At 44.7% G+C, this 12,500-nt stretch overlaps 1 protein-coding gene across 3 annotated transcripts in view; it reads right to left on the bottom strand.

Annotated features, from left to right (window-relative positions):
- The window catches only part of LOC143294715 (3'-5' exoribonuclease HELZ2-like), a 47,395-nt gene that overhangs the window by 26,247 nt on the left and 8,648 nt on the right, over positions 1-12,500 (bottom strand). Inside the window, exons 2-6 of one of the 3 annotated variants that reach the window (XM_076606132.1) lie at positions 12,059-12,319; positions 5,338-5,797; positions 4,409-4,460; positions 1,865-2,022; positions 1,078-1,342 (exon numbers count right to left, since the gene is read on the bottom strand). In XM_076606132.1, coding sequence (XP_076462247.1) covers positions 1,078-1,342; positions 1,865-2,022; positions 4,409-4,460; positions 5,338-5,797; positions 12,059-12,069 — 946 coding nt within the window. In that variant the 5' untranslated portion in view covers positions 12,070-12,319. The remainder of the gene's footprint in view (positions 1-1,077; positions 1,343-1,864; positions 2,023-4,408; positions 4,461-5,337; positions 5,798-12,058; positions 12,320-12,500) is intronic. The other 2 variants (XM_076606133.1, XM_076606134.1) reach the window with 2 other exon arrangements.

Genomic DNA, 12,500 nt, shown 5'->3' with positions numbered 1-12,500 from the left:
GAACAAATCGTTTCCAAACCTATCTGTAAGCACTATCAGTCTCTTACGCCTCCAACACCGTCCTATCTATACCTGCCAACATACTTTGGATGTATGAGGTATGATGTATGAGAAAGGGAAGAGGAAAGAATGACAACAGCGGTCATGAGGGGTTCTTTCGTGTACTGTGCCCCAACCTCTTAGGGAGGAATGATAGTATACAAACGTACGTTATTATTATCACTGATCTTGCCCGGAATTTTGACGGCTCTAACCCAGGGGACCAAACTCCGTCATGTCACACATGGCCCTCTCTCCAAGTGGGAGGATAATATATATACATATATATATATTTTTTTTTTTTTGTAGGAGTCTCAAGAGATGACTAGCGCGTTGGCTATGTGCATAACTATGTCAGCGTCTGCTTCCTTCTTGGATGCTTTTTAAGCAGGTGTGGTGTTGCTGAGTGGATCAGTCCACAAGCTTTGATAACTCCTTGACACTGAAAACCCATCTGCCCCTCAGCAAAGGAGCGCTTTCTGCCTGGCCTTCACAGGTGCCATCTCGGATCTCGATTCGCCAATACCCGATCTGACAATCACAGAATTCGTGACACCGATTCGCCAATTCCCCAGTTCGGCTATGTTCTCGGTTGCTCTGTGTGTGTGTGTGTGTGTGTGTGTGTGTGTGTGTGTGTGTGTGTGTGTGTGTGTGTGTGTGTGAGAGTGTGTTTCACAAAGACAGACAGACAGAGAGATTCAAAATTCAAGATTCAAAAACTTTATTCGTCAAGGATATGGAGAGAGAGAGAGAGAGACAGAGAGAGAGAGAGAGACAGAGAGAGAGAGAGAGACAGAGAGAGAGAGAGACAGAGAGAGAGAGAGAGAGAGATGAACACGCGAAACGGGAACGAAGGATAGATCCCTGAAACTGAAACAGGACAAGAATCGAACTCTTCCAAAGATTCCACAGACGCCAGAGGTGGCCATTATCACACGATAACACACAAACAACATCGGGAATTTAGGCGTCAGAACTGCGACCAACCCCGCCCACTCACCCCATCACACCCACCCCCACCCCCACCCCCTCACTGACCTTTCATCAGGTGCCTGTAGTTGTCCCCGGCCTCCCTGATGAAGCCCGTTCGGACGAGGGCAGAGGTGGCCAGCAGCACGCCCAGGTCCCACAACCTCAGCAGACGCTCGCAGTCGGCCACCAGGCCGTTCTGTCTGCCGGCCTCCAGCATACGCGCGATCACAGGGATGGTGCGGCTGGTGATGAGGTAGGTGACGGGGGCCCGCCCCTCCCCCTCCAGCCACTCGGCCAGGTCCAGGAGCAGCCGTTCGTGAACGGTGGTGTTCTGCATGCAAGTCATACACACACAGACACACAGTCACACACACACACACACACACACACACACACACACACACACACAAAGTTTCAAGGTGTTTTACTGGAGCGTGGAGGATTACATCGTCATTTAATTAACAAACAAACCCAACACACAGACACAGACAGAAACACACACACACACACACACACACACACACACACACACACACACACGGTGGAGGTCAGGACTTTCCCCCCTTGTTTGTCCTGTTCACTGCCTAATGACGGGTAAACCCATCATAACGTGGTTGCGGCCACATCGGCATGTATGACGGGTGAACCAGCCATCGGACTTCCCCCCCCCCCCCCGCCCACTCCCCCCCCCCCACACACACCCCGCTCACACACACACACACACACCCCGCTCACACAAACACACACACACATACACAAACACACACAGAGAATGATACTGATTAACCCCCACGATACGCCCACACACTAAATCAACCCGCTTCATAGATGAGAAAGGAGAGAGGGGACTCACGTGGAAGCCATGTTCCCTTTCACAGAGAGTCTTCAGGCCGCAGTATCTGGTGAGGGTGCCGATCTGTGACAGGGAGGCGGAGCCAGCACTGGACATGTGGTACACGAGGCTCTGGCTGCCCCTTCCCAGCTGGAAGGTGCTGGGGAAGACGCCCATGGCTGGGCAACAATACAACACCTCATGCCATCATCATCGTCATCATCAGCATCAACCAACAACGACAGTTTCAGTTTTATCAAGGAGGCGTCACTGCGTTCGAACAAATCCATACACACTACTCCACATCTGCTAGGCTGATGCCTGACCAGCAGCATAACCCAACGCGCTTAGTCAGACCTTGAGTGCATGCATTTTTATTTGTATACCTATCAGAGTGGTTTTCTTTTTCAGTGCGCCAAGTGCGTGCTGCACACAGGACATCGGTTTATCGTCTATTCCGAAATGACCAAACACTCAGTTTGATTTTCCAGTCAGACTTCGGAAAATGGGCGAGAGCGGGATTCGAACTCAGACCCTCACGGACTCTGCAGACTCTGTATTGGCAGATGAGCATCTTAACCATTCTGCCACCTTCCTCCTCGACATAAACAATAGGCAAGCTCTTCAAGAAACACTTGTGATACGCGCCTTATCCAGTAAAGGAATCATGGAAAGAAAAAAAAAGATGACAAAAAAAACTGTTAGAATGTGTTCTGTACTGAATATAACTAAATATATATATACTACTCAACACTTGCTAAGGATATTATTTACTATCACAGAGTGTTCATCATTCAATAATGACCGAAATAATTAAGTGGTCGGTCGTGTAACTGGAACCTGTCCATAAGGCCTGTGTGTTATCCAGTAAGCGATCGCGGATCCACATAGTGCACAAAAAGCACGTGAACCGCATGACCCTCAAAAAGGCGGGTAAAAACTGGTCAGGGGAAATTTCAGTCCATGTTCTGAGACATGTGTATCGCGGCATCGTTAGCAACTTTCACACTTCTTACTGTTGCACAATGGCTCGTCACGTGCACAGAAGACATCTCTCTGAGGCTGTGATGGCCAGAGGAGTGAGGACGCTGGAAACTGGGGCCACTCAGTGGCATGTGGCCGATGGCCTTGGGGTATCGAAGAGCGTTATCTCCCGAATGTGGAATCGCTATCAGACAACGGGATCAGCATCTAGGCGTCACTCTGGAGGGTCCGTGCACGCTACATGATCGGTATTTTGTCCTACAGGAACACCGCAACCCTTTCAGGAACACCACCCAGCTGCAAAGGGACCTCCAGGACAGACAGTATCCACTCAAACGATAAGGAGAAGGCTTCACAATGCTGGTCTGACCTCTCGAGCTTCAGTCATCCGCATCCCCTTGACCCGGAACCACCGCAGAGTCAGACTGACCTGGGCCAGGGACCATGAAGTTTGGACCTTAGCTGACTGGACTCTGTTCTTCACTGATGAGTCCAGGTTCTGCCTGGACATGACTGATAGGCGCAGGAGAGTATGGAGACGCCTAAACCATCGATCCCAGGCAGCCTACGTGGATCAGCATGACCGCTATGGTGGGGGCTCCCGGGTGGTGTGGGGCGGCATCTCTATGCATGGGAAAACCCACCTGCATGTGCTGGGAAACAGCACTCACACTGCTGCCGGGTACAGGGATGAAATTCTAGAGCCCCATGTCAGACCCTATGCTGGTGCAGTCGGCGAGGATTTCATCCTTATGGATGATAATACCCAGTTCATCATGCTCTTATCGTTGAGCAGTACCTCGAGGGGGAAACAATCCAGCGAGTGGCCGGCAAGGTCCCCAGACATGAATTCAACTGAGCGTGTTTGGGACATGATTGGCAGAGCTGTACGAGCACGACAGACCCAGCCACTAACCCTCGCTGAGCTTGGAGTGGCCCTGCGAGAAAAGCGGGACAGAGTCCCCCAGCAAGAGATCAGGGACCCGATTTACAGCATGCACAGGCGCTGCAGGGCCGTGCTTCAGGCTGGTGGATGTCACACCCGCTACTGACATGTCATTTCATATGCATTTGCCAACACTGACTTAGATTTGCAGAAAATAACTTCGTCATTCCATGCTTGAATTTGCTTCATTTTGATGGTTGCCTTATTTTTCTTTTGTCACAACATCTATTTTGGCAATCTTGCAATGAAACTGCGTTGTTTCAAGTTGATTACGAAGCAAAGAATGCAATTTATCCATTTTATTTGGAATACAGTTGTGGTACTGTTCATTTTGCATTGTTGAATTTAATATCCTTAGCAAGTGTTGAGTAGTATATACTGATAAGATTGGAAGAAGAAAAAAAAGTATGTGAGCAGGATCGAACCATGCATGTTCAGTTCGGAAGCAACAAACGGAGAATTACAACATCACATGGAATCAATGTGTGAATGACCTGTGTCATTTTTATGTGGAGTGCTTATATAATCAAACCAATACAATATTGTAACTTCCCAGTATACAAATTACATTTGTATTTCTAAATCTTTGTCTGAGTAAAATTGTTTTAAAAAAAGTAGGGACAAAAATCACTTACCACTGTATAGATAGGTCATTGTTTGACGAGGATCGAAAAGCTCTTCTTCATTCTGAAAAAGACCAAAGTATTTCCGTGACAGATACAAATCGATACGCGCGCGTGCGTGCGTAGGTGCGCGCGCGCGCGTGTGTGTGTGTGTGTGTGTGCGCGCGCGCGCGCGCCTCATGTACTGTCATTGCATATATTGCCTGCCTCTGTCCCCGCCCCCTCTTCTCATTTTTCCTCCCTCTCTCCATCAGTATGCATTCCACCACTTCAACCTTGTACATTGTGATCAAAACACTGATAAAACAGTCTCCTTTTCTTTAAAGAGCATTTCAACAGGATTACGGATTATTCAGTACCTGTTTTTCACCTGTGTGCTAGTTGAATCAGTCGCAAAAGTAGCGTTGACTTGAAGTTGTGTACCTTGTGTGTGAACAGAGTTAATTAAAGTGTCATTGTGCTTTGTGTAATGATTTCAATGGAGGAGTGGAAAAAAGAGAAAAAGAAAAAGAATTTTTTTTTAAAGGGGGCGGGGGGAAAATGGGGAAAAATAGAATGGAGAACCATGATTCTTTTTTTGAAATTACTAAGTACCATTCAGACATCACCATACTAAAGATTCCCATACACGCTGTCTTTCACTATCTGTAAGTACTAACTTAAGTACCATTCAGACAACGCTAACGATACCCATACATACTTTGGCACTGTCTGTAAGTACTAAGTACCATTAGCACATCATCAGCGATACCCACACATCACTAACAATACCCACACACTACTAATGATACCCACACACTACTAATGATACCCATACACTACTAATGATACCCATACACCACTAATGATACCCACACACTACTAATGATACCCACACACCACTAATGATACCCACACACTACTAATGATACCCACACATCACTGACAATACCCATACGTACTGTCTGAACGCCATCCACCAGTCTGTCCACAGTGGTCAGGGCTCTGTTGACCACCATCTCCTCCAGCCTCACTTCCTCACACCCCTTGTCAGAGTAGCGCTCCCCGACATCTCGCACACGCAGCACCAAGTCCTTGGCACAGGCCAGGTCAAAGCGGTTACTGGTGATGGTGTCCTCCGCCCTCGAAAAGAACACCTCGACTGACTCACGGAATTCGGCGTACAGTCTCTCCACGTCTTCCGCTCTGTACAGAATATCCACGTCTTCCGTGGGTATGTGGCCATTCGCGATGGCCAGCAGGTCGGCCAAAGCTGCCGACATTTCGCCGGTTTCTGACGAGTCTGAGGAGTTTTCACTGCTGTCTGCAGTACTCCCGCCCCATTCTGCGCCTGTCGTCTGCTGGTCGTCAGACAGGTCAGGTGGGGATTCTCTCCCTTGGTCCATGGTTTCTTTGGAGCCGCTGTTGTTGGGGGAGGAGGAAGGGGACACAATCAGTTAATTATAATTAGTACATCGTCAAACACAATTTTTGGTGGGTGAATTGATATATGGAATGGGGTTGTGTTTCATTTTTTACTTCTTGCCTTCAATGTGTCTTTTTCATTCTATCTTAATGTGATTACTTATTGTTCGTCTATTTATATTTAATATATGTTAGGCTTTTAGGCCTTATTGGTAAATCTATAAATAAGAAAGTAAATACATTAAGACAAAGTAAAAATTAAAGTCTACAACAGGTGAAAACAACACACAAAAAACAAGAAATAAGTAAATACATTAAGGTAGAATAAAGATTAAAGATTTTTTTTAAGGCCTAAGCACTCTATGTTACACTAATAACACATGAAAATATAAGCTATTTATAACGCACTCGGTGTTAAACTAATGACATGAAAAGATAAGGCAGATGGATACTTCAACAACACCTCCATGGATGGCCTTGCTTATCCTGTTGGCAGTGGAGTGTGATCAGATTACAGCACGCTAATGTATATGTGTACGTTGTGTGTGTGTGTGTGTGTGTGTGTGTGTTTGCGTGTGTGTGTGTGTGTGTGTGTGTGTGTGTGTGTGAACGAAACGAAGACCAGCAGTACTACAATGACAATCACTACTCCAGTGAAACGCAACAGCAAACTGAAGGCAGGAGCACCAGAAGCGCCAGGGATGGAACTGTTTTGCAGAGAAAAGACCAGTTTCAGTTTCTCAAGGAGGCGTCACTGCGTTCGGACAAATCCATCTACGCTACATCACATCTGCTCGGCGGATGCCTGAGCAGCAGCATAACCCAACGCGCTAGTCGGGCCTCGAGTGCATGCATGTATACGTTTGTGCACTGTATAACTGTCAAATCATTTACAGCTTATCTTTTGTGAAGGACTATGACTCTCAGCCTCAAACTAGGAGGCAAAATTGCACTGGCTCTTAGTGCTGCAGCCTTGTGGGCTATTTGGCCTTTGGGAACCATCCCAACGCCGACTGTCCTAAAACCCTCTTGGCCGAGAGAGTGGGGATGTAACTTGGGCAAGACACTCTCCACTATAATCAAATTCTAGCCCAAATAGTCGGAACAGCAGTTGCCTCCTCTGCTGTTCTGATGGTCATAGTCAGACACTACTGACTATCACAAAAAAAGACCTGTCAAGAAAGAATTTCACTAGTGGGCAACACTATTATTGCCATGGGGTAAATCATCAGTGCGCCATCTGCGTGCTGCAAACGGGACCTCGCTTTATCGTCTAATCCGAATGACAATATTTTTCACTCTTTCTCTCTGTCCTCGTTTGAAGAAGAGAAACCAAAGGTGGGATTCCAAGAAACATCCCATCTGAAAGTGAGACGGGTTTCCCGGAAAATGTTCCTTTGGAATTCTAGGAACCCCCCCCCCCCCCTCCCCTTTCCCCCTTCTTTCCAGGAAATCACTTATCCATTCCTTGAAATTCATGGAATACCATAAATATGTCTCTCCGAAAAACACACAGGTTAAGCAATACTCGGAAAGCACCATCATGGAATGGAATGCCGATACAGTGTCCCTCTGGCATTGAACAACTAAGACACTGAGGACAACCGCTGTGGTGTTGTGTTGTGTTGTGCTGTGCTGTGTTGTGCTGTGTTGTGCTGTGCTGTGTTGTGCTGTGCTGTGCTGTGCTGTGTTGTGCTGTGTTGTGCTGTGCTGTGTTGTGCTGGGGTGTGTTGCGTTGTGTTGTGCTGTGTTGTGCTGTGCTGTGTTGCGCTGGGGTGTTGTGTTTATTGTAAGAATAGTATTGTGGTTTCAGTTTCTCAAGAAGGCGTCACTGCGTTCGGTCAAATCCATAAGAGAAAGGGGCGAGAGCGGGAATCGAACCCTGACCCTCACGGACACTATATTGGCAGATGAGCGTCTTAACTATTCTGCCACCTTCCTCCTTGTTTTGTATTGTGAATGAAAAGTGATACAATACAATACAATACAATACAAAGAATACCATCAGTTTTTCACACCAGATGAGACAAAGTCCGAGGATGAAGGTTCAGGGCAACTGATTTCTTCCATTCAACAGCTGGCGTTCCTTCGTGTTTTGTGTTCCAGATTCTCATCAGTTCGCTACGAAAACGCCTGTATGCCTATACACTGCCAGAACTGGTGGCTCGTGATGTTTGGGTTTGGTTTTTTGTTGTTGTTGTTGTTTGTTTTGTTTTGTTTTTAAACAACGCAGGCCTGTTTGTGTGGTTGGAAATAACAAAGAATGACACACTGAAAAGGGACAGTGGCTTATTTACCGAAACGGAACATGTCCAGTTGTGCATTCCCGACGTTTGTCGGCTCGTTGGATTTGCATCTCTCTCTCTCTCTCTCTCTCTCTCTGAGTCTCTCACACACACACACACACACACACACACACACACACACACACACACACGCACGCACGCACGCACGCACGCACACACGCACTGACATAGTCTCGATTTCTTTTTATCTCTCGCGCGCGCGGTTATTTCTATCACTTTTATTATCATTTTGGTTTGTTTTTGTCGTTGTTGTTGTTGTTCACGTGGCTTATTTTTTCTCCTCATGAATTATGGACATGTGGTCCGATTCTCTCTCTGTCTCTGTCTCTCTCTCTCTCGCACCCTCTACCCCCCTCCCCCCGCCCCCTCCTCCCCTCCCCGTCCCCCGCCTCCCCTTCAACCTTCTCTCCCTTCATTCTTTCTTCATCAGCTATGCAGTGCTGTGACTGAATGTCAAATTGTAATTCATGTATCCATGATTCATGTGCATGGTGTGTTGACACTTTTTTTTTGAACACGTGTTATCCCTTCCACGGCTAGATTTGTTTTTTGTTTGTTTGTTTGTTTTTTTCAAATCTAAAAAGCATTGTCATGCTTGCTCTATTACCCTAAGAAAATATGAATAATTCAAATTTATTCAGTCCCTCTCTCCCCTTATACACACCAACCCATTCCTCTTTTTAATTGTATTTAAGGGGGAAGGGGGGTATGAGTGAAGGGAGAGTACAAGCAATACTGCAATCAACAACAGAGACGTATATTTCGAACACACATTAGCTATCACGGTTGAAAGTAAAATCAGAATATGATAATGTTTTCATGCAACAATAATTATAATACGGATTGGTGTTTTGCTTTTTAAGAAAAAGAAATTGTACAATAAATTCGAAGCGCATTAGCCATGAAAAAGAAGAGAAAAAAAAGAAGAAAAAACAACAACATAACAACATTTTCATGCAACGATATGTATAATATGATTCTGTCTTTTTTTTTCAACAAGAAACAGAATGTTGATTCGATGCACAAAAGCCATGAAAATGGAGAAGAAGAAAAAAAAGAGAGAGAATAATCATAAAATTTTCATGCAACAATATCATCTTTTTTTTTCTTCTTTTTTGTCATGTCCACTTTCCTGTTCAGAAAATAAAACCCAAAGTCATACGAATCCTTACATTCTAAGTTCGCCGAAAATTTAGTAAACATATTCATGTGGAATGTAAGAATAAGTTATCCAAAAGTAAACTGCGACTAAAGTTTCTAGAAACATTCTACCTTCTGTTCAGCAGTGATTCAAAGAACCTCACAGACTTTCACGAAAATTCCGGTTTCTGTTCGACTGTTCCCAGAACGAGACAGACGTCAGTTCGTTCATTCCTACTCAGAAAGCCAGTGAAACAAAGTAACCCAGTTCAAAGAATGCGGTCCAGAAATCTCCCTCTCGCTGTCTGTTTACCTCTCTGTCCATATCGAACACACACACACACACACACACACACACACACACACACACACGTGTATTTTATATATATATATATATATATATATATATATATATATATACATATATATATATATATATGGGCAGAGAGAGAGAAAGAGAGAGAATGCGTTTATTACCTTAGTGTACCGGAGTCACAATATTGTGGGGGATTGGGGGGGGGGGGGGGGGGATAGTACATCAAGGGTACAAACGTACAAACACGAATCAGAAATCATATACAAACACAAATACAGTAGAATGTTTTTGCCACATGCACATAATACACGTAAGTGCAAGTACTGACGTGCGCATGCTCACACACACACACACACAAGAGAGAGGAACAGGGAAAGTAGTGATTCTTAAAGGCATGGGCGGGGTGAGGAAGATGATGGATTTTCGTCTAAAATCATACACACACACACACACACACACACACACACACACACACACACACACACACACACACATATCTGCTTCTCTTCTCTCTCTCTCTCTCTCTCTCTCTCTCTCTCTATCTATCTATCTATCTATCTATCTATTTCTCCTATCTCACAGTGGTCTTGCCTCTTTGTAATACTACTTGAAAAAACTATACCTGTTTTGAGAGAGGTATTTCAATGAATTTTAATTATATGGTGCAAACTCACCATATAATGGGCTCAAAGCGCCTCACATGTAACAATACACATATAATAATGCATTACATGCCGTGACCGCACAACAGTGAAAAACAAAATCCATGTACGCTAAAACGATACTAAAAACTGCAGGAATGAATAATCCCACAAAAAAATCACAAAATAAGCCACATACACACAAGCATGCGCGTGCGCGCACACACACACACACACACACAGAGAATAAACACCCACTCACAAGCACACACACTACATAAAGATTTCAATGGGGGTGAGGGGTACGTGGGGGGGGGGGGACGCACAAGAGGAGTGTAGTAGAGGGTGGGAGGAGACAGACAAATGACTGTGCTTCGTCTCATGCAAAGTATTGACATTCTGAATGGGTAGGTTTTCAGTTTCGCTTTGAAAGAGGACAGAGCTGGTGAGTGAATGAGATCCAGAGGAAGATAATTCCAAACAAAGGCTGCTTGATAATGAAAAGCCCCTGGACCAAATAAAATTAATGTCTTCCACTGACTAGACCTTGAATGGTAGTGTGGATGCTAACCTTTCTGATGAGATGATAAATCAATGTTTCGTATTCTGTGTTCACTTAGCGCGCGTAAAAGAACCCACGAAAATAAAAGGATTGTCACTGGGAGACTTATGTAGCCTATAGACCGACTCTTGAAAACAAGCACAATTGCATGTAGGAAAAAAAAAAGAAAAAAAAGGAGTAGATCTGCACTCCCCGGAGACAGTCCGAATTTCACTCAGAGAAATCGTTTGTGACACAAAGTAATAAATGCAATGCAGGCAATACTTTACAGTACTGTTCTATGGGCCTACTATCCTTTATAAAAAAATTAAAAAAAACTTCCTTGTGATCTAAATATTTTAGTACTGACTCCGTCGTGTGTTGACTATTTTCTGGCCCGTACTGACTCAGTGACGTTGATAACACAGCGAAACAACTTTTTAAACTTTATATAACGGTGTATATATATATATATAATATATATATATAAAACAAGTCTCAATACTGTTATACGGGATTTAACCGAGCAATCAATGGTACAGACTATATTCAAATGCGCTGACTGCATTATATATATATATATATATATATATATATATATGTTGTTCTTTATTTTCAGTTTATATGACCCAAGCACTGATCGTGGCGGACACAATTTTGTGAAACACCCACGATTGTTTCCAGCCACTCATTGATTTTCATGTGTTTCTTTCTCTTTTCCATCTTCTTCTTCCTTTTTTTCAATATTAATAATGGCTGATACACAGAATGCAGCTAGTCGTTCTTTGTTCCATCCTGAAGATCGACGCTGAGACTGGCTGAGAGACTGGTCAGTCATTGGGTATTGACGTCCACAGGACAGACACGGTCACCGCAAACTGATTTACAAGGAAAGAAACCACACTATCAGTAAAATGGCTCATGCATTGCTGACGGGATCAATGCAGGTAGGGAGCTGAGAACGAAACGAAACTAAACAAATTTCAGTGAAAATAATTTCCGAAAAAGTACTAATCTGTGCCTGACGACACCAACAAAGAAGAAAACCGTTAGTCATGTGATGTGGTGTGATGTGATCGTCAGCCGGTCATGGGATGAGCGATCGTTACATGCAAAACAAAGCAACAGTTCCATAGCGGAGAGCCGCACTGAGCCGCCACTGATTCAGCCATTGTCACTGCCACCTGTACACATCGTGCAACGCGCATCAATGGGGGAAGGGGAAAGAACAGCTTCAACAAAACGAAAAACAAAAACAAAAAAAACCCACACAACACTGCTTGCCATGCCACCACACACCAACACTGAACTTACAAAAGCCCCATATTCCCTGCACCGTCTCACACGGCCGTGTGTTTCTCGATCAAGAGTTGCGCCGCTCCCCAGAACAGAGTGAGAGAGATTGATAACTGAGGCTTGTGGTTGTTGTGCAGTTGCTTGATGGACTGCCGCTGTACTGTACAGATCGTTGGTAACTGCCACCTCGAAACTTCAAGTTGTGCGACGCTGATCAACCTTGAAGACTCTCTGCCCTCACTGCTTCTTTCCCTTTCTCTGTCTCGCCCTCCAGCACGTCTGAACACAGACAGACAAACAGGAAGCAGACGATTCGCCAATGTCGTCTGCCACTAAAATAGCCACTTGTTTGGGTTTTTTCCCCTTCTTTGTTTGGTTCTTTTTCCTTTTCATGTAGTGTCAGTGGCCAGGTTAACCCTGTCGAGTCACATGATTCTCATTGCTCATTATGACGTAATGG

Source organism: Babylonia areolata, chromosome 20 (assembly GCF_041734735.1).
Source record: "Babylonia areolata isolate BAREFJ2019XMU chromosome 20, ASM4173473v1, whole genome shotgun sequence".
In the NCBI taxonomy this organism is placed as follows: domain Eukaryota; kingdom Metazoa; phylum Mollusca; class Gastropoda; order Neogastropoda; family Buccinidae; genus Babylonia; species Babylonia areolata.
This window is presented reverse-complemented; position numbering and strand designations above follow the sequence as displayed.